General features: G+C 38.6%; 1 protein-coding gene across 1 annotated transcript in view; it reads left to right on the forward strand.

Moving 5' to 3' along the window:
• The first annotated feature begins 3,433 nt into the window (after positions 1-3,433).
• LOC111750913 (ryanodine receptor 2-like) overlaps positions 3,434-23,763 on the forward strand; it is a 43,172-nt gene continuing 22,842 nt past the window's right edge. Inside the window, exon 1 of the mRNA XM_023549154.2 lies at positions 3,434-4,807. Within this exon, the coding sequence (XP_023404922.2) occupies positions 4,655-4,807 (153 nt within the window). The 5' untranslated portion in view covers positions 3,434-4,654. The remainder of the gene's footprint in view (positions 4,808-23,763) is intronic.

Below are 23,763 nucleotides of genomic sequence, written 5' to 3' on the forward strand. Positions count from 1 at the left end.
TGGCTTGGAGGTAACAGTGTCTAGGTGGGGGAGGGGTGTCACACTCCAAATGGACCTCCAGGGAGGTCTACCTTGTTGTCTGCCCCCCATAGTATGCTGGCTATGAGTGTAGCCTCCACTAAAGATGTGTACCTCCTAGCACATGGCAGCCTCAGTCAACAGTCCTCAGCACTGAATGAAAGGGGGAGCAGACAGACTTGAACTGACTCCTTTGGAGATCTTTCCTGTTGGTTACAGAGGCCTGAGCTATGGGGTATGCAGGGAGCCTGGTAGAGTGTTTACTACTGGAGCAGACTCCACTGCACATGCTTTCTGTAGCAATTCATAGTAGGCTTGCAGCCGACAGTATCTGGGGTGGGGGAGGTGCTGACATATTCCAAATGGACCCCTGGGGAGGTCTGCCTTGTTGACTTATAGCAGAAGCTTGGGGTCCTGTCTGTTTGTATGGGCAGAGGCTGTGGTGGTTAGGGAAGCAGGCTGTTTTTCTGGGTTACTTCCCTAGTTTGCAGCAACTGGTGGCCCACATGGCTGGAGGGAAGGACAGGGACAGGGGGAGAAGAAATTTTCCTATCATATGTGACTTGTTCATTCATTGATTCTTTGCTGTATGCATTTCCCTGCTGCTTTCCTCTGCTTCCTGACTCAGAGTCTCTCGAAGCCCAGGACCATTCCCTTGTTGTATCTGTAGGGGAGGGTTGGAACGATGGTCTGTTTACACCACCACCTTCCCAGAATCCCAGTTTTCAAGAATCTTAAAAGTAAATGTAAGGTATTGTAGCAATCCATACTTTATAACATTTTTATCAAAGAGAGGTATTAAGCAATTTAAATATACCCAGAGTGTAACTTTTAAATGTTACCTGAAAGTACCTTTTCTTTTAAATACTAGAACATTTTGAATATAATGAACTGGTGCATAGTTACAGAATTGTATTTTAAACACTATTTCTTGAGAATAGAATCCATTTAAGAATCAATTTTTAAAAATGAGTGGTGCTACATAAATGCCACAAATTGAGAGAGATAATAATATGACAAACTGTAATGATGATGGCTCACTTATTTTGAGTTCTTGATGTGTATTTGAAACTGTGATAAACTCTTTACATATATTATCCATTCATTTTTCACAACAAGCCTATGAAGATGGTGTCAATATGATCTTATTTTCATGGAAGAAAACAAATGATCAGAAAAGTGAACAGCTAGTTTATAGTGAGGATGAGATTGTTACTTAGGTCATCTGTTCACAGAATCTATGCTCTTAACTAGTAATTCTAAAGGACTTAATGAATAGTCGTCCTAAATCGGTCCAAGGATGTGCTGGAAATGGTTTAATACAGGCTCCAGAGTGCCAATTGTTAGCTGTTTAACATTTTTGTGAGCCTGTTTGTAAACTTTAATAGCTCAAAATCAGCCATGGTGGGTAGATTTACATCATGGAAATGGGAAAATGCTACAAATTAGGGCTTTGTTCGGGGAAAGTCTGTTTCTCAGCACACCATTTAATATCAAAGTATTCTGTTAGTAGTCATTACTACCAGTACTACTGCCAGCTCCTATCCAGTCAATTCTGACTCGTAGCGACAGCATATGTCTCAAGGTAGAACTGTGCTCCATAAGGTTTTCAATGTGTGGTTTTTCAGAAGTAAATTGGCAGGCTTTTCTTCTGAGGCGCCTCTGGGTGGACTGAAAGCCCTAACTTTTCGGTTAACAACTGAGCGTGTTAACCATTGCACCACTCAGTTACTCCAGTAGTCAGTACAGTATTATCTATTTATGAGAATATATGTGCCAAACCGTTAGAAATTAAATGGATATGAATGAAATAAACACTACCAATAACAAATATTTTCCAGTGGTTTTTGATTTGGTCTGAAGAGAAAAATAAAAATTGTAATTAGTATAGTTAAAACTTACAAAATTAAAGTTAAAAGCATTCATTATGGAATTTTGTAGTAGAAAAGTGCCTTTTCAAATCTCCAATCTTTTTTTATTTTTTTTGTGCTTTAAGTGAAAGATTACAAATCAAGTCAGTCTCTCATACAAAAACTTACATATGCCTTGCCATGTACTCTTAGTTGCCCTCCTGCTAATGAGACAGCATACTCCTTCTCTCCACCCTGTAGTTCCATGTCCATACAGCCAGCTTCTGTCCCCCTGCTGCTTTCTCATCTCCCCTCCAGACAGGAGCTGCCCACATAGTCTCATGTGTCTACTGGAGCCAAGAAGCTCACTCTTCACCGGTATCATTTTCTAATAGTCCAGTCCAGTCCCTGTCTGAAGAGTTGGCTTTGGGAATGATTCCAATCTTGGACTAGCAGAAGGTCTGGAGTCCTTCTAGTCTCAGGCAGACCATTAAGTCTGGTCTTTTTATGAGAATTCATCAAGCCTCCAATCTTTTTTCTGAGGATTTTGGAAAGAAAGTCCTTGCCTGGCTGACTGCAGAGTATAAAAGCAGATTCCGGAAGTTTCTTTCACTACTGGCTGAGGAGGAATGGGAATTGTTAGGATGGGGGCCTGAGTCCTTGATAGGAGGATGGAGAAATCCTGAGGAGGAAAGTTCACTTGGGTGCAAGTATGGATTGTGGCACTTGCTTCTTTTAGCTATAGAATAAGTTTAATTCTTGATCCCTAGTACTTAATCCTTCTGTGAAATCACAGGCATCGTGCTCTCTGCTCTTGAGGAAAACCATTCCACTGGCCGTGGTTCAATTTAATAAATACTTAAAATTGTATTAATATCAAAAACTACCATTTTGATTTTATTGCATCAGATTATCAAATTTATTCTCTTAAAATTCTTTTTATGATGAGGACATACTCCTGCTTGCATTCTGTGTCTAGTGTATTTACAATGTTCCTCGTTATGGAAATCCTAACATGAGCATCTGTCCACACCTGGCTGGACCACCTAGCGAAACCATAGGTGCGTTATCGTCCATTTGTTCCTCACTGGGATAGTTCTCTCTAACTCATCAAACGATGCTTATTCTGTGTCCTTTACCTTGTCAGTAGCTACCTTTTGAGATTTTTAGAATATATGGGGTTATTGATTGGAGTAGGAACATAAGGGAAGAAAATAAAAGGAAACAAGAATTGTTGAAAAAATAAAGCCATACATGTGCACAAATCAGGAGCCAAACTGTTGTGTGTCATCAAGAAGATTCTGACTCATAGCGACCCTATAGGACAGAGTAGAACTGCCCCATAGGGCTTCCTAGGATGTGATCTTTAAGGGAACAGATCGCCATGCCTGTCTCCCATGTAGCCACTGGATGCGTTCCAACCACTGACCTTTTAGTTGGTAGCTGAACGCGTGAGCATTGGCGCCACCAGGAGCCAAAATACTCCATTCCCAAATTAAAAAAAAAAAAAATCATTACAAACTTTGAGTAAAACAAAGTAATCATTATCTTTGAGGACAAGAAGAAACCTGTGTAAATGAATGTTTTATACCAATTTAATATTTATATTTACTTTGAGTCAAGTATTACTTTTCTTTCCTTTTTATTGTTTGTTAACAGTCAGCTTGGTAGGTTAGAACTGAAACCTGTAGAGTTATAAAAATCAGAATTTTAATCCTGGCTTGAACATTTAGTAACTCTGTAACTAAAAGTAACAAGAATTTTAGACTCTGTTTTCTTGTCCACACAATGGCAGTACAGTGAAACCTGTGAGAGCTGGAACTGGATGGGACTGCCTTGTTTTTCTGGGTGTTGCAAGTTTTCCGCCTTTTGCAAGGTGCAGTCTTACTACTTTTCTTTCACTTGTTTTAGTGGAAAATATTTGAGTTTAAGTTTTCTGACCAGTTTCCGCCTTACACGGGTTCTGGCTTTGCAGATTTTTCTGTAATAATCTTTATCATTGATAACGGCTAACCAAAAGGTCAGAAGTTCTAATCCACCAGCTGCTCCTCAGAAACCCTAGGGAGCAGTTCTACTCTGTCCTATAGGGTCGCTGAGTCAGAATTGAGTCGATGGCAAGGGGTTGGGTTGATTAGTGACAACCATGGTAGCTGATGTTAAAGCTTCCATTTCAATCCTGATCAGAGTAGGTACTCAATAAATAGCAGCATGGCAAGGGGTTTGGTTTTGGATTTATTGTTGTAGCTGTAATGCCACCACGATGTCTGTAGGTGGCACGAGCGGTTTGCACTTGATTGCTAAACCTAAATGTTGGCGGTTAAAACCCACCCAGTGGCACCCCTGAAGAAAGGTTTGCTCGCATAAAGATTACAGCCAAGAAAACTCCATGGAGCAGTTCTGCTCGGTAACACACAGGGTCGCCATGAGTTGGAATTGACTTGAAGGCAACAGATTTGATTTTTTTATTGCTGTCCATGGAGCCCCTGAGTAATGCAAATGGTTAATTTGCTTAGGCGCTAACTGAAGGATTGGCAGTTCAAGTCTACCCAGAAGTGTTTTGGAAGAAAGGCCTGGTGATCTGGTCATTGAAAACCCAGTGGAGCACAGTTCTACCCTGAGTTAGCATCCACTTGATGGTAACTGGTTTATTTATATATATATATTTTTTAATGTGTGAATAGTGTAAATAAATTAGGCTGATTTGGAAGTTCATAGTAGGCAGTTGATAAGGACTCTTTTTCTGTGTTAGAAACTAAAGTACGTACGATAAGGTCAACTAAGTATGGATGGTTGATTATGATGATACTGATGGTGGCTTCCCTCTTTCTGAACAGAATGTCCCACCAGACCTCTCCATCTGCACCTTCGTGTTGGAACAGTCCCTGTCTGTCCGGGCCCTGCAGGAGATGCTGGCCAACACGGTGGAGAAATCCGAAGGGGCAAGTACCTAGTTTATGTCGTTACAGTATATTAATGAGCTCAGCGACTGTACGAATGGTTTCTTTCCCAGGTATGGGAGATTTTGTTGAAGTAAGTCCATGCCTTTTGCTTATAATTTCCTTACGTTTAACTTTCTGCTTTATGCAACAGGCCTGAGATGTTTAAAGAACTTTAAAGAAAAAAAAAAATTCAACCTCCAGTGACCTGTGTCACTGAATCTGTCTTAAAAACAACCGTCCTTTGAGAATTTGTGTGTCTCTTTACATTTTCAGAGCTGTATTACTATTTCAGCTAGCTGCTTTTTGCATGGCTGTTTGTCATTAACCTTTTTTTCATTTTTCAAATACCTCTAACCATCTGAGTCTGTTCAAAAGCTTCTTTATGGCAGGTAAAATTTCATGGCACTGTTAAATATTTTAGGCAACGGAATTCTGGCGATACTGCTTTATTCAATTGTGGTTTTGCAAACAGCTTATCATTTTCTTCTTAAAATTAAAATTTGTATTCTTGATGCGGACTTTTGTATTCTTGATGTGGACTTTTTCTCTGAAAGCATATTTGGTTATTTAATCATTTTCCATGAGACTTGGTAAGGTTGATTTCTGGGATGTACATATTCTAAACCCAATGCATTAAAGCTTAGACTTAACCAGGAGAATGAATGATCAAGTTTTTGTGTCCTGGTATGGGTTTTTTTTTTGTAGGTGGTACTATAATTTTTGAAGTGTATTGTTTGATACACTATTTCCAGGAATAAAGTTGAAAAATTTATTTTGCCCTTATTGTTCTATGTATTGCTTTTATTATTGTTAGCCATTGTTCCTATTCGATTAAGAGATTAAAAAATGATAAGCAATAGAAACTGAGTGATCAATTATGATACATTATTTTTTATCAGCAATGTATTTTGTTTCACACAGCTTAGGACTTAAGTTTAAATTTTAAATTTTATCAGTATTAAGTGTGGAGCAGAACCCTTAGTAATTTTCATTTGCTATTAGATGCTAAGCTCATTTTACCAAAAGTCCAAATATTTTAATATGTTGTGTTTTCATTTTTCAACCTCATTTTTGCTTTGAAAAGACTGCATTAAAATACAGAGATTCTTTTAAAATTGCTGTTCTTTCATGCAAAGCTTTTAGGATAGGCTTAAATTAAGAAGCAGTAAAAAATTTCTCAATACCACTAGTTCAGTTTCAACCTGGGACAGCCCTTCCTGAAATTGAAACATCACTGCAGCATACCAACTTTAAAATTCAAATCAGTCTTTACAAAGAAAAATCGTTTTTCCTTTGCACCAACATCTAGAAAAATACGTATTGCCATTTCACCTGTCTTTGTAGATAGCAAATGAGACTAGATCGCCATAAATTTAATTTTAACATTGCTAAGCTGCTTTTTGGAAACCCTGGTGGCATAGTGGTTAAGTGCTACAGCTGCTAACCAAAAGGTCGGCAGTTTGAATCCAACAGGCGCTCCTGGGAAACTCTACGGGGCAGTTAAACTCCATCCTATAGGCCCCTATGAGTCGGAATTGACTTGACGGCAACTGGCTTGTGTTTTTGGAAACTGCTTTTTATAAATTTAAAACCTTTGAAAAGATGTTTAATTTCCCACAAAATCATGGAATTGGACTATGCACACTCAAAATTTTCTGTCTGTATAGGAAGTGATTTGAAATACTGTTTTAAGACTTAAGTTTTTAAAAATTTCTGGACCCTAGATATTTTTATCTAGTTGAGCCTTATTTTGAGTTGTTATCCATCTTGAACATTTCTGTTAGATATAATTTGTGTGATATGTGTAACACAATTTTATAAAACCCAGCAGAGCTACGATAAGACATGAATTAGAAAATAAGATTTAGGAAAACTGCTCAGGAATGTCATATATCTAATTGAACTGAATCTCACTTTTAGCTAGTAGTAACTTTCAGAAAAGGAGCCCTGGTGGCTCAGTGGTTGAACCCTGGGCTGCTAACTGGAAGATTGGTGGTTTGAACCCACCAGCGGCTCTGCCAGGAAAAAGGCCTGGCGATCTGCTTCCATAAAGATCACAACCTAGGAAATCCTATGGGGCAGTTCTCCTGTGACGCATAGGGTCTCTATGAGTTTCGTCAACTCCACGGCATACAACAACAACAATTCTAGGAAGAAACTATGGTGAAAATAGGTCAGAGGGATATTATCTTTCAAGGAAAAGAACGATTCTCTCTTAGGCTGCTGAGCAGTTTTGGTTATATCCAGGAGTGATGCTCAGATTATATTTAACGAATAGTTTGGCACTGGTACTGATCAATCAGAGTGACCCAACCGTAGTGGTAGAGGGAAGGTCCTGGAGATTGCTGCTCCTTTGTGGATTTCTGCGTGGGCTGAGCAATTTGGGGATATCCTGGAGGACCCCTGGAGTGGTCAGGATTAGGGAGCATTCTGGAAACTTGGGGCAGTGACCGTTTACCAAGAGGGATAGAAGTTTTCCAATAATTGACAATCATTTTAGTCATAATAGTGTTACCAGCCAAATACCATGTCTGATTCAATTGGTGCCGCTGCCAAGTATTTTGGACTTCATAGGTATACGTATTATTATTTTTTTTTCTCCTAATGTCTCCTTGGTCTCTGTGAATTCATCATACAACTTTTGTAGCAAATCCTCTTGCCAAGCAAATTGTCATCTCTAACTTAATAAGTTACAAATAGTAAACCAGTACTAGTTGCCGTCAAGTCGACTCGACTCTGGTGACCCCATGTGTGTCAGAGCAGAGCTGTGCTCCATGGGGTTTTCAGTGGGTGATTTTTTGGAAGCAGATCACCAGGCCTCTCTCCTGAGGTGCCTCTGGGTAGACTTGAACTTCCAGCCTTTCCGTTAACAGTGGAGCACATTAACCATTTACACTGCCTAGGGATTCCGTAGGTACAGATTTGCTTAAATGAAGGTGCACCTTTCCTAGGATGAAGCGTGTTTGCAAAGTAAAGCCAATTTTCATGAAATCTTTTCTTTCCCTTCAAATTAACAGCTTATTAAAAAGTAGTTCGTGTATCACCTGATTCCCTTTCTCTCATAATCAATTTTCTGTACGAAGTCTTATTCTTGTTTTTCATGATACTTGCTGAATTCTTGGAAACCCTGGTGGCATAGTGATTAAGTGCTGCAGCTGCGAACCAAAGGGTCGGCAGTTCGAATCTGCCAGGCGCTCCTTGGAATCTCTATGCGGCAATTCCACTCTGTCCTGTAGGGTCGCTATGAGTCAGAATCAACTTGACATCACTGGGTTTGTTTTGCTGAATTCTTAACGTAATTTGGTAAACTGAATGATACTACTACTAGTTAATGTCCAAAATGCTGTCATATGCAAAGTTTTCCATTTGCCTTTTCTTTTGGTGGTTAAGTGTCACTTTGCCTGTATTCTTGGACCTCACTGAATAAATACATGGTTTTCATAAAGCTGAGAGAGATGTAGCAGATAATTCCCAATACTCTTTGGTGACAAAGCAAATCATGAAAATAATTATATAAAAAATTAGAGTAAATAGGTAGGATGAAACAGGAAAAATATTAGCTAATTGATGAAGTTTTGATTCCCTAAAGAGTGGCTAATTGTGCTTATTAGTAAAACAGCAGATTTTTGTGTGTGTGGCACAAAAAGATTTCTAAAGAATTTTATTTAAAGGCATTTTCTAGAATATCTGTTTAATAAAAAAAAGTGTGATAAGGTGATGATCTATATCTGATCTATGATATATTTTTATCTGTGCAATATATATATCAGTGAATATATATACACACACATATACATTGACGTTTAGCGTTTATTCTTCAGTCAAAGCATATTAGTAGTAAATAGGCATATTAATAGCGAAGTTTATCTTTACCTTAGCAGCTGCTCATGGAGCCTGTAAGACCCAGAGGGTGGAGCCGCTACACCTAGAGCAAGAAAGAGACCATGATTGCTGGAGCACTGCAGCTCTTTGTCTCTTTGCAGAATTTGTCTGGGCTTCTGTGGAGGCACATCTTTGCTTCTGTTCTTCCTCTTTCTTCGCCCTGAATTGTGGGTGGTGTTGGGTAACTTGTCTGCTTCTGAATCTGCCTCTATATAGCTCTTCTCACTCTTCAGATCTGTTTTGCATCCTGGTGATACATTGTAGGGTTAAAAGCAGGGCTTTTGTTGTTGTAGGGAACTACAAACTTTTTCCTGCAAGTTACACTTTGAGAAAGGTTGACCCAGACAATTCTGACCAAGAACCTGTACTTGTAGCTTTTTTAGGTGCATTTGCTTCAAGTATTATGTTTGCCCCAAGTGTTTGCTATGGACATAGCCAATATTTATTTTACCTCTGATGGGAAGTTTTTGTGTGCCTCCCTTACACCCCTCCACCCAAGCCAGTGTCCTTTTGAATAATTTCCAGATAGAGTTCTGTAGCCATACCAAAGCCAGGATGTTTTCGTTCGCCTGGATACCAGTATTTGTGGATGTCTAACTACCTAATTTTTCTTTTTAAACCTTTGACCGGGGCCAGTGCAAGATCCCAGAGGCTGGTCTACCGATCAAACTACATATTTTTGTGTTTGAGACACTGTGCTCAGGACTGAATGGCTTTTCTAAGAGAGATACAGGGGCTGGGTTGGGTGGATGCTTGCTTTTTTTTCTTTTTTAAACCTGACTATGGGTGGGGAGGGGTCCTACTTTTTTTTTTAACTATATTTTTGCTCCCTCCCCCATTATCCTTTCCTTTTAGCCTTGAACTTTTATTCAGTAATTTCCTCATTTTAAAATTTTATTTCTAATACTGGACTTTGATATTTCAGTTCTTAACGTTACACCGATTCCCTAAGAGTTCATGCCACTTTAATACCACATCGTAGTAAATAAAAGGTGTAGCCATCCAAGCAGCTGGTAGACTTCTTATAGAACAGCGTTAGCTGGTACCGTTAAATATTCTGGGAGGTGAATGTAAAAAGTATAGGCTTTTTTTTTTTTTTTTAATAATAATAAACTTTCAAAGAGAAAACCGAAAAAAAGAAAAGCATGCCAGCTCTGCCATGTCTTTGCTCTTTATGACAGGATTTTAGTAAATGTTAAGTGATAGCGTATGCAGAGTATTTAGCCCATTGTAAGCATACATTTAACAGTGGCTCTTATGCTATTGTTACTGCTTTACTTATTCTTTTTATGATACCTGCATACACCCTTGGGAAGGAGTCCTGATGGCTCAGTGGTGAAAGTGCTTGACTGCTAACCAAAAGGTCAGTGGTTCAAACCTACCAGCTGCTCCGTGGGAGAAGGATGTAGCAGTTGGCTTCTGAAAGGATTACAGCCTTGAAAACCCTACGGGGCAGCCCTACTCTGTCCTCTAGGGTCACTGTGAATGAGAATTCGTTTGATGGCAACCGCTTTGGTTTGGTTTTTGGTTATATGCCCTTGGTTGAACCTGATTCTGGTTTATGACCATGTTTTCTCTGGCTTTTTCATCTCCCTTCTCTGGGATCTGGGCTCGTTTTGTCTCCATCCACCCCTGCCCTCCCTGAAGCATCTCAACAAGTTCTGGCATATGGAGTTTGCCAATTTAATAATGACACAATTACATTAATTTATGGAGTCAGATTTTTCCTACATGTGTTCTAGCTAATAAAGTTTAATAATTAATGTGCTTATGGTTTTGATTTACTTTATCATTTTATTTTATTACATAGCTTAGTTAATTCAGTAAAAAAAAATTGATGAACGTTTTTCTCCGTGTGATTTTATTTTTTAATGCCTGGTTTGAGTTTAGTATTATACTTCATAGGAGCACAGATATCAAGTGATAGGTAGCTTAGTCTAATGAAAAGAGCTTTGGTTTTAAAATTCATAATATTTATTGAAAAATCCTTGTTTTTTTAAACGTTATTTATGTTACTTACCATTTCTTGAAAAGGTATTGCTTTTCCTTAATGCCATATATATAATAAATGGCCTACTCGTATATTCTGTTTAGGAGAGTGTATTTTTAAAATATCTAACATTGATAGTCTTTTCTTTTTTTTAAATTGTTTGTAGAATAAATGTAGGAAACTGTCTCCTTTGTCTTTGAGCACTTGACTAGGGTTCCCTGTGTTGCTGGTCTTATAGCTTGAACCAGATTAAAAAAAGTAATAATAAAATTGACCAACATTTCCCCCTTGCATCCTGCTCTTTGGTGGGGAATTAGGCTGAAATTTATAATTAGGTGATTGTGACTTGTACCATTCATTGATTTCAGTTTATGTCATATGTTTTCCTCATTGTTATGGAGAATTGATAGTTTGCTCTATTTTAAATTATGAATGGTACTTCTAAAATCTATGGAATTAAAAATGTAATTTTATAAGTGTTACTTATAACTAAGAATCATGCAGTTCTAGTGATTCATTTATTTCATGCAAACTTGAACTTGTATACTTTTCAAGTCTATATGGGTAGAAAAAAATAAATTAGTGATTTTTGCCATCAGTGAGTTCACAGCCTTGTGCAGGGAGAGAAAAACAATTCTAGTGCAATTTGATGTGTGTTAGTGTTAAGAGGAGCAGGGAATAGGGTGTGTAGAACTTGTGATTTATTGAATTTTCTTTGGACTTCCTAGGGTTATTTTCCGGATAAGTAGAAGTAATATTAAACTAAGATAAAAATCATTTCAAATTTTTTTCCAAGGAAGAATTTGATCTCATTATGCTATTCTTTAGAATTCTCATAGAAAACAATACTAGCCAGGGGATCAGTGAATAACATGTCCAAAGATATGATTAAATTAATTTCTTTCAAGTTATTAAAATGCTTTATTAGTTCATATCAAACTCTAAGAATGTATTGTTTATAAATCATAGATTGCCAAGGTACAAAATGCTACAATGACTTAATTATTCCTAGATACATACATCAGACTTCGACATGGCCACTTTGTATGAAAACTGGAGTTGTAGAATGTAGAATATTAATACACTTGGGTCATTCTCCTAATAAAACCCCTATCTTTTTAAGGGAGATACTAGCAAGAGCACTTAAGAATCCATCAAGAAGTAACTAGCTAAGCTTACTGACAAATGAGTTTTTTAAAATACATTTTTCAAACATTGAAGGACCAATTTCAGACAAGTATTTTCATTTTACTTGGACTCACAATCGATGACCATGGAAGCAGCATTCAAGAAATCAAATGCCTTATTGCATTGGGCAAATCTGCTGCAAAAGACCTCTTTAAAGTGTTAAAAAGCAAAGCTGTTTCTGTCATCTTGAATACTAAGGTGTGCCTGACCCAAGCCATGATATTTTCGATCACCTCATATGCATGCAGAAGTTGGACAATGAATAAGAAAGACCGAAGGATTTGATGCCTTTGAGTTGTAGTGCTGGCGAAGAATAATTGAACATATCATGGACTGGCCAAAGAATGAACAGATCTGTCTTGGAAGAAGTACAGCCAGAATGCTCCTCAGAAGCAAGGATGGAGAGACTTTGTCTCACGTACTTTGGACTAGTCCCTGGAGAAGGACATCATGTTTGTTAAAGTAGAGGGTCAGCAAAAGAGAGAAAGATCCTCAGTGAGATGGATTGACACAGTGGCTGCAATGATGGGCTCACGCTTAGCAATGGTTGTGAGGATGACTCAGGATCGGGCAATATTTCATTGTGTTGTATGTAGGGTTGCTGTGAGTTGGAACCAACTCGACTGCATCTGACAATCACAGCAACATTATTGTCATCGTTATGATTTCAGTTTTTAGGATGGCTGAGTAAGCGCTAATCACACCTGACCCTTCTGGAGAAAACAACTACAAACTCTGAGCAAAACATTAAAAACAAACAAAAAATCCAGTGACCTTAAGATACTAGATAATTAACAAAAGCAGGTAGATTTTGGAGAGGACTCAAACTTACAGTACGAAATTGGTGTAGGATTAGTTTCCCCTTTTTTAAGACCGCTTTAAGGCTAAAGGTGGACTGAAGTAAATGCCATGAGGTGACTAAAACTCTAGGAGAAAACATACTGTCTTTCTGAGGATAGAATTCAGGACCTTTGGGAAGCAAGGGAGTAATCCTGGAAAGGAGAAAGCCAGTGAGAGGGAGCCCCAAATTCTGTGTATAAACTCTGCCAAATCTCTGGCTGACTCTTGAGCCACATCTGTGCGCAGCAGACATCACTCGCCACAGATAAGGACAAAACTGAAGGGAGATTTGAGTTGCCACCTGTCGTAGTTACCTAGTGCTGCCGTGACAGAAACAGCACAAAATGGATGACTTTAAAGAACAGACATTAATTTTCTTACAGTCCTGGAAGCTAAACGTCCAAATCAGGGTCTTGGCCATGTTGATTCCTTCTGTGGCCTCTCTTCTAGTTTCTGGTGACTAACAGCAATCTTTGGCGTTCCTTTGCTTGTAGGTGGTCCTCACCTGGCATCTGCCATGCCCCGTGTGTGTCTCTGTGTCTATTCTGCTGTTTTTATAAGACACCACTTAGAAGTAATTAGGCTTAGGACCCACCGTACTCTGGCATGACCTCATTAACATAACAAAATAAAAACCCTGTATCCAAACAGGACTTATTTACAGGTACTCTGGAAAGACCATTTCCCTTCTCCACCCAGCTGACTCATGCAACATTCATCTCACAAAAATATTTTGAGTTGCTATTGTGAGTCCTGGGGCTGGGGATACAGAGATAAATGAAAATGCATCCTCGTCTTGAGGAACTTAGCTGTCTAATAGTGAAGAGAGAAGATAAGTAAATAATTATAGTGCAGCGTGAAACATTCTTTGATAGTCAGTAGTTCAATAAGAGCACAGGAAAAGGATTACTAATCCAACACTATTCCCCTGTTCAGATGAATACATCACACCATAAAGAGCCAGTGTTCTCAGCAGGTAAAATGTGAAAAGCCGAATGAATTATTCTGTTTATATTTTAGATTATGTGGAATTATGAGCTACTTATATCTGAAATGGCAATTCTTAAATATCCACTGTAATTTAGAAGTCCCTGTGTGGTGCAAACACTTAATGCACTTGGCTACTAACCAAAAGGTTGGAGGTTCAAATCTACCCAGAGGTGCCTTGGAAGAAAGGCCTGGTGATCTACTTCTGAAAAATCAGCCACTGAAAACCCCATGGAGTAACAGTTCTGCTCTGACACACATGGGGTCGCCATGAGACAATGTCGACTTGACGGCAACTGGTACTGGTCCGATAATTAAACATTCACTTTCAAGGCACTAGGCTTCGTTTACATTCCTGTTTAGGAACAATTCTGGCAAAGTACAGATACTGCTTTGGAGATGGCGCTGTATTTATGAATTTGTTAACAATGTTGCATTTAGTCAACATCTTGTCTAAAGTCTCAGCTATATAAACACATGCCTGCCTTTTCTTTGTGAAGACGGTTTAGAGCTTTGCAAGTAAATGAGATTATAATCTCCTAAAGGGTTTAGGAGCCCTGGTGGCGCAGTGGTTAAGGGCTCAGCTGCTAATCAAAAGGTTGGCAGTTCGAATCCAGCAACTGCTCCTTGGAAACCTTATGGGTCACTATGAGTCAGAATCCATTCGACGATAACAGACTTTTTTCTTTCTTTCTTTTTAAGGGTTTAGAGCTAAAAATATTCACTGATGAACATCTATCACTGATGTGACTGTTAAAATTTTTTGTGTTTGAAATCTGCAACTTCTGTTCGCAAATGCTCTTTCTGTTTCTCTGACCTTCTGTCTGAAGAAAGCCTACTTCTACTCAGAAGCTATTGCCGCTACATAACGCTAGATATTTGAGCGATGTGGTTTCCATGAGCTTCAGAGACGCTAGCATCAAACTCAATAAGGAGCCCAATGTAATCAGTGTATAATGTAATCACAGTGGCGCAGCTATGCACTGTTTTGGATTATGAATCTTGAAGGTAGCATTTATTTTATTTGATTACTGTCATTCAATTTGGACGTCTTCAGATTTCTTTCGGATTATGTTGGGAAAATATTTTTCACGTGTTAATATTTGACAGCTAATGAATCAGACGGTGAATTTCTGTGATAAACTATTCCCAAATCCCCGGGGGCAATGGTGGTTCAGTGGTAGAATTCTCACCTTGCATGCTGGAGACCGAGGTTCGATTCCAACCAGTGCACCTCATGTACAACCATCATTCATCTGTCCGCAGAGGCTTGCATGTATCTGTGATACTGAACGGGTTTCAGTGGAGCTTCCAGACTAAGACAGGCTTAGGAGAAAGGCCTGGAAAGCTACTTAGGAAAATTAGCCTGTGAAAACCCTGTGGTTCACAACTGTTTGATACACAGCCAATCATGGGGATTCCGCAGGACTGGGCAGATTTTGTTCTGTTGTGCGTGAGATTGCCATGAGTTGGGAGCTGACTTGTTGGCTGATAACAAGAATAATACCATTGAGCCAGTTGTCCACTAATTTTTATTCTCTTGAAGTTCCAAATTTATTTTCTTAAAACCTTTTAGTCTAGTTCAATGGAATTCTTCTGCCCTTTACTCCTCTTCATTAAATAGCACCCCTCTCATTACTCACCCAGCCCAGCTAGCACTGTTTGTTCTTTTTCTGTATTTTCTCCCAAACACTGGTTACCCTCTGACATACTGTGTATTCCTGGTGTGTTTATTGACTGCCTTTCCCCACTAGAATGTGAACTCCAGGACTACAGGGCTCTTTGGTCTGCTGTGGTCATTTGCTGTTCCACTAGGGCCTGGAACAATGCCCGTTGTTTGCTCTAGATATTCATTCAGGATTTGCTGCCTGGAGGGATTGCAAGATAGACTTTACATACTATGGACTAGGAATTAAAGGACTGAGAAGTACTACAATTGTGTTTCTGCTCTCGTAGCAGCAGTTTTGAATGCAGGGTACAGCTTTTGCCTGTTACCTGCAACTGTTTCTTACCTTGCCTTTCCATTGAGGGAGAAAAGGAATGTTTCTGGAAGGAAAAATGAGAAAAAACTTCTTGAGGTTAGGTAACCTGACCATTTGCCATCGAGTGGGTTCTGGCTCATAGTGACCCCATGTGTGTCAGGGTAGAAGTGCCTTCCATAGGGTTTTATGGCTGTGATCTTTTGGAAGTAGGTCACCAGGCCTTTCTTCAGAGGTGCCTCTGGGTAGATGCAAACCTCCAACCTTTCAGTTAGCAGCTGAGTGTGTTAACCATTTGTACCACCCGTGGACTTCCATACATCCTTGTTTTCCTGGCACAGGCCGGGCTTATACCTGTCATCACAGCTTTATTACTATCAGTTCTTCCTTTACTGTGCAAAGTATCCGAGTTTGGGCGATAAATCATGTGGTCATCCCCAGTCATGGGTGCCTTTGTGAATATGACGAAAGTTAAAGAACCTCTCAGAAAAAAAAAAAATACTTATAATATGCATATATACAAAACCTTCCAACTCCTTTGGCTTGTACCTAAACTCTCTAAGTAGCTATGCTTTGCTGCACCTAATCTCAGAGCTGTGAGAGGAAGTAAGTTGAGAGACAACATCAGTGGGATCTACAGAGCTCGGGCGTTAGAGACCAGATGGAACCTTCTGGCAGTTAGGATGGATGAGGTCAGTGCTGCCAGCGCAGCCAGATTGTTTTCACATGGCTCCCAGTGTAGGGGACGGTCATGTGTCCTAAGACCACTCAGAGCTGTGGTGGAGTTTATATCAGAACAGGAAACCTTGGAACTCTCCTTAGGCCACTGACAGAATGCAAGGAATAGCCACTTAAGGGCATCAGTTGTTAGTTGCCGTAGACTCATGGCGACGCCGTGTACAACCAAATGAAACGTTGCCTCATCCTACACTATCTTTATGATCATTGGTCCATTGTTGGGGCCACTGTATATTTTGAGTAACTGCTAACATGGAGGGCTCCTCTGCCAGCACTATATTGGACAATATTCTGACATGATCCATGGTGTTTTCATTAGCTAATTTTCTAAAGTAGATTGCCAGCCCTTTCTTCCTACTCTGTCTTAGCCTGGAAGCTCAGCTGATACCTGTTCACCATGGTTGACCCTGCTGGTATTTGAAATACAAGTGGCATGGCTCCCAGCATCATAGCAACATGCAGGCCACCACAGTACAATGAACTGACAGACAGGTGGTAGAAGGACATCTAAAATGGGCTTAATATTGTAGTGCACTGAGTTCTGTAGTTCTGGAGAAAGTGAGCCCTGTGTGACAAGAAGGCCATATTAAAAGCGTTGTATCATTTGGCCAGAGAGGAAAGTATCCCAAATTTAACACAACAATCAGAATATAGAATGCAAAGATAAACAAAAGGTAAATAACAGTAGGGATAGCAGCAGAATCTAATACTTTATCCTCTGGACTTAATGGCATCTGCTCACTCTACAGCTACTTCCTGAGTAACTAGTTTCCAGGCTGTGTGTGGAGCAAATGGTGAGAGAGAGTGTGAGGAGCTAGAGATGTTTCATCCAGGACAGGACATGAGGGGAATATTTTCATCATAAATATAAGCACTCAATGAATGTTTTTTAGTGAAGGAATAAAAATAAGACCAAAGATAAAAACCAAGACCGGCTTTGTACACCCAGTGGACTGGAGGTTTTGTTTTTGGTTTTTGTTTTGCTTTGTTTCTAATCATTTATAGAATGGCAGTATTAGCTTGTCCAACAATTATAATATACCCTGGGAAATTAATTATATTATTTATTTATTCATGGGATATAACCTCTATACTTCATGAGTAGATTTAAAGTGGATGCTGTTAATTATGTGTGTGTTTAATTTAGTAGATTTGCATGTAGTTTGCCTAAACTAGTGTTTAGTTGCTCAAAAAATTCTATCAAGCTTTGGTTAGGGAGAGATATCAACGCCTGTGTGGATTCAACCAATAATTGAATGCCTCTTGTGGTGTTTTGCAGAAGAAAGATGTGGCAGTCTGCTTCTATAAAGATTTACAGCCTTAAAAACCCTATGAGGTAATTCTCTGTCCAGTAGGGTCACTAGGAGTCAGAATCGACTCAACAGTAGTGAACTTGGTTTGATTTGGTTTGTGGCGTTTTGTCAAGGTCACACTAGATTCAGTTGACTTTCTAGGTCTTTAACTCACCTGTAACTATTGTACAACCGTCCCCTGAGCAGACTGTCCCTAATTTAATTTTTGTCATGTGACCTCAGTTCTTATGAAGAAATTGAAGGCTTGGGTTTGTCTTTATTTCTAGTTCTTCCTACTATCCCTATCTGCCTTGGTTATCCAGTGCTGCTATAATGGAAGTACCACAAGTGGATGGCTCCAACAAAGAGAAATCCATTCTCTCATAGTCTGGGAGGTCAGAAGCCCGAATTCAGGGTGCCAGCTGCAGGGGAAGGCCTTCTGTCTCCATCGGCTCTGTGGGAAAGTCCTTGTCATCAGTCCTCCCCAGTCAAGGAGCTTCTCAGCGCAGGGACCCCAGGTCCAAAGGCCGCACTATTCTCCTGGCTCTTGTTTCTTGGTGGTATGAGGTCCCCATGTCTCTCTACTCTCTTCTCTCTTTTGTATCTCAACAGAGATTGGCTTAAAACACAATCTAATCTTGTAGATTGAGTCCTACCTCATTAATATAACTGCCACTAATCCTATCTCATTAACATTCATAGAGGTAGGATTTATAACATAAAAATATCACATCAGATGACAAAATGGTGGACAATCACACAATACTGGGAGTGATAGCCTAGCCAAATTCTTACACGTATTTTTGGGGGACAAAATTCAATCCATAGCACTCTCCTTCCACATTGGACGCCCCTGAATATGCTCTGTTTTTCCCATCTATGCATTCTTGCCACACTAATTCTTCAACTGTGAATTCTGTGCCTTTCAAAATTTGACCCCATCGTTCTCTGCATGTGTCCAAGTGTGTGTCTTCCTTGAATCCTTCCTTAATCCTCCTAAGCAGAGTAACAGTTCCACTCGGGTTCATAACACTTGGTTTTTAAATTTTCTTATTCTTTCTCTATTTTATTTTATGAAATAATTATTTGGTGTGCATTCTATATATTAGAATTTTTTTTCTTTATATTAGAATATTTATATATATAAATATTCTTTGTATTAGAATATTTTTGAATCACTGTTTCTCCTTCCACCCAGTACGTTTTCATAGTAAACAGATGTGTAGTTTATTTAGGGGTACATTATTCTGTGGAGTTTATTATTATTAGTAGATGCATCTGGAGTTTATTTAGGGATATTATCTAAGATAGTAATTTAATTGATTTTTTTTTTTGGCCAGTGGCTGAGCAATAATCTCATCATTACTCATGATTGGTCATTCTCTTTCTTATTTTTGATATCTTTTAAATCACACATCACATCCATGCTCATTTCCAGATGTGTGACTTAAAGGCATATATTGTTAGTAAGGGCAGTCTTTTTATCGTGCCCAGGCGATAGTGATTTAATTACTATTTTATAATTAAAAAAAATGATTTTAATATCAACTAGGGCTAGTTCCACCTAATTGCTTCTTCGCCCCAAATCCTTGATACTATTCTTGCCTATTTGTTCTTCCAAATGAAAGTACTGCGATATTTAATTGAATCCAGTGATACTGATATCACTGGATGGAAAAAAGCTAATATGTTATTTGCTTAGTAGTTACCCTTTTGACTTTGTTAACATTAGAGTTTATATAAGAGCGATTTTAACATGTTCTGTGCTTAAAGAAAGGGGGAGTTGGTCATTTTGAGTTAGAAAGAGAGCATTTGCTCCTACAGATTGGGACAAATTGAGAAAGCACTTAAATAGCATCAAAGGAATGATTTCTGTTATGAATTAGGAGTAATTTAGGAAGTAGTAGATCTTAGCCTGCTATTACATGGCTTAAAATTTAAAAGAAAAATTTAAAACTTCAGAATGAAAATTCTGAAGACTTTCCTTGAATTAAGTTGGATGTGTGTTTGTGAGATTGCAAAGTAAATTGTACTCTGTAAGTCCATTTCATTGCTTGAAAGATCTAAAAACAAAAATGGGAAATTTAGCCTGATTAATCCAAAACCAGAATAAGGCCAGGAAATTGTGGTAAAATATAATTTGGTAAATTAATGGACTTACTTTTGTGACTTCATTTGCTTAATTAAATTTGTGGTTTTTTTTTTTTTTTCAAACGGATGGGAGAAAAGACTTTGAGGGCCCATGTAGTTCAACACAAGTCACATTAAATATTGTACTATGGAGATATATTTATTCCATTTGTAATTTCTCTAACTGTAGCTCTACATCTGCTTATTTTCATTTAGTACTTTCTATTTTCTATTTTAAAATTACTTGGCATGCCCCTGGGAGCATTTAGATAGGTACCTCAGTTTGAGGTCCAGTGAATATTTATTTCTATTTTTTGTATAGGTGAATGTGTGTGTGTGTTATAAAAGGGAAATAAATACAGAGAAAAAATTTCTTGCCGACTAATGAAACTACCGTATTTTACGAAAATAACACGCTTTTACATTTGTCAACTGCTCCCAGCCCCCACAAGGTATTTTCATAAGCATGTGATGCTAATTTTTTACAGCAACATGTAAAAAAAATTTGACATAATGGAGCAGTTGGCAAACAAACGTAGAAGACACGCATTATTTGCTTAAAATTACAGTAATAATTATAGGAGGGAAAGAAAATATAAAAGTGCCTGATGATAGTTGTTGCTAGGTGCCGTCAAGTCAGTTCCGACTCATAGCGACCCTATGTACAACAGAATGAAACACTGCCCGGTCCTGCTCCATCCTTACAATCCTTGCTAAGCTTGAGCCCATTGTTAAAGCTACGGTGTCAATCCATCTCATTGAGGGCCTTCCTCTTTTTTGCTGACCCTCTACTTTACCAAGCATGATGCCCTCCTCCAGGGACTGGTCCCTCCTGATAACATGTCCAAAATATGTGAGACATAGTCTCACCATTCTTGCTTCTAAGGAACATTCTGTCTGTACTTCTTCAAGACAGATTTGTTCATTCCTTTGGCAGTCCATGATATATTCAGTTATTCCCTGCCAACACCATAATTCAAAGGTGTCAGTTCTTCTTTGGTCTTCCCTATTCATTGTCCAGCTTTCTTAAGCATATGAGCCAATTTAAAACACCGTGGCTTGTGTCAGGCACACCTTAGTCTTCAAGGTGACATCTTTGCTTTTTAACACTTAAAAGAGGTCTTTTGCAGCAGATTTTAATGATAGTAGCTTCTCAATAAATATTAGTTTCTTACCCCTTCCACTGTCAAGGCATAAAGTCATTAGTTGTTGAAATATGATTGACCTATCTAAATGTTGATATTTTAATATAAGTATATGAAGTAGATTTTATTCTTGAAATGACATTTCAGTTACTTAATCAACAAATTATTAGGCATCTAGGAATGTGTGAGGAACCCTGGTGGCGTAGTGGTTAAGTGCTACAGCTGCTAACCCAAGGGTCGGCAGTTCAAATCCGCCAGGCGCTCCTTGGAAACTCTATGGGGCAGTTCTACTCTGTCCTATAGGGTCACTATGAGTCGGAATCGACTCGATGGCACTGGGTTTTTTTTTTTTTAGGAATGTATGAGGTCCCTGGGTAGCACAAATGGTTTGCACTCTACTACTAACCTAAAGGCTGTTGGTTCAAACCCAACTAGCGGTACTGCAGAAGAAAGGCTTGGAGATCTGCTTTAAAAAGTACAGCCAAGAAAACCATATGGAGCAGTTCTACTCTGTAATACAAGTTTTGTCATGAGTCAGAATTGACTCATCAGCAATGGATTTGGGGTTTTTTTTTTTTTTTTGGAGTCTATGCATCATATGGAGCTCTGGTGGTGCAGTGGTTAAGAACTCAGCTGCTAACCAAAAGGTCAGCAATTCAAATCCAGCACCTACTCCTTGGAAACCCTATGGGGCAGTTCTCCTCTGTCGTGTAGGGTCGCTATATGGTTCGGAACCGACTCGATGGCACCTAACAGCAACATGTATCATACATACGGTTTTTCTGAGAAGGAAATATCTAGGCCAAAAGAAAGTAGTTGTAATTTGTTTTGGTTCTTTTGTTATTTGGGTCAGATCTTATTTGAAAAAAATTAGAGAAAAAATTAGACAGTTGCACTTGCATTTTGTAGTAGACCACTCTTGCACCTATGGGTGAAAAACCTGGGAAAGTTAGATTAAGCTTAAAAATGAGTCTGTTAGGAGGTCCTGGAAATTGCTGAGGTAGCAAGGACTTGAAGAGACCGAAACCCCAGAGACAAGAGAAGTTCTCTGAGGTGGAACTAGCATTCTGTATATCACTCTTCCCTAGGGACATTTGTTGAGTAGGAAGCAGTGCAAAAATTGAGGCAGAAAAGTCTGCCAAACTTTATGTAATCTCAGGGGGCTGGGGAGACAAACTTTTTAGTTCAGGCCATCAGAGGCTGTCAGAACTTGTGAGTACAAGATCTCGAAGGGAAAGGATGTGTAGAGAAGGAAGATTTACACTCTGCACAGCCTTCCCCTGAAGGTATTTTTCTGTTCCTAAGTTTTGCTGGGCACAGGTCAGCAGAGCATTAATAGGTGACTAAAAACAATATTAATGATGTCTATAATTCTTGTTCTGGGGAGGCAAAAATTTTACTTCAGTACCTGTCAAGGAGTAGGGGCCCTGCTAACCACTCAGGCTCACATTTGGGACTTATGGTGACTTACATACTTTTTACATACTAGGAGAGGGGGTGAACCTGGGGTAGGCTGAGTCTCACTAAGTCTGAACCTCAGTGTTCATGAATGCTCATTCTGTAATTGGATTGTAGTGACCTACCCATCATCTAGCTTCTGGTCACAGGTATGTCCTCTCTGGAGAAATAAACACAGTCCAGCTCCTACACAAATTTTAATACACTGTATCTGATGTACAATAAAATATGTTATTAGTCATACAAGGAATTAGGATCAAGAGGAAAAAACCAACAATAGATATACACAAATAGATGCTTCAGGTATTGGAATAATCAGCCATGGACTTTAAAATAACTGATTCTACAACAAAAAATCAAGTGGAAATTCTAAACTGAAAAACACTGTGAGCAATGTGAAAACTCAACAGATAGGCAGATTTAACAGCAGCTTGGAAATGGTTGAGGAAAGGACACAGGAACTGGAAAATAGATTAGTCAAAAATATCCAGACTGACAGATAAAGAAAAAAGAACACTGAAAAATAAAGGAAGAACTCATAAGAGACATAGTAGACATAGTGACAGTCTAATATACTAGTGGTTAGAGTTCTAGATTAGAATGGAAACAATATTTGAAGATATAATGCTCCATCATTTTTTCAAAACTAATGAGAGACATTAATTCACAGATTGAAGAAATACTGCAAATTTTAAGAAGAAAATATACAGTAAAACCGCATGTTGGTATATCACACTAAAATTGTTGAAAACAAGAAAAAAAACTTAGAAGTACCTGGAGGAGGGGAAAAAACAAAAAGCAATAGTAAGACTAATCTCAGACTGCTCAACAGAACAATGTAAGCCAGAAAATGAAGGCATGGCATCTTTAAAGTAGTTGGGGAAAATAATTAGTAGCTTCAAATTCTTTACCAATTAAAATATCCTTCAAAAATGAAGGTGAAGCAAAGACATTTCTAGACAAACAAAAATTGTGATAATTTTGAGACAGGAGACTTGCATTAAAAGAAATACTAAAAGAAATTCCTCAGGCAGGAGGAAGGTGACCCCAGATGAAAATAACTAAATGCAGAAAGAAAAGAAGACTAAGGTTAAATATGTGGCTAAATGTAAATGAGTATTGACTATATGAAGCAATGATATTAATATCTTGTAGGTTTAAAATATATGGGTAATTAAAATGCATGACGATAATAACAAAAAGTAGAAGAGTGTAAAATTGTTAAAAGGGTTCTAAAGTCCTGGCTTTTTATAGAAAGTGCTAAAGTTCTTAATTGGTGTTGGGTTATAAAATATCATGGCTGCATATGTAATAGCTAAGGTACTAA

Source organism: Loxodonta africana, chromosome 25, assembly GCF_030014295.1.
Source record: "Loxodonta africana isolate mLoxAfr1 chromosome 25, mLoxAfr1.hap2, whole genome shotgun sequence".
Lineage (NCBI taxonomy): Eukaryota > Metazoa > Chordata > Mammalia > Proboscidea > Elephantidae > Loxodonta > Loxodonta africana.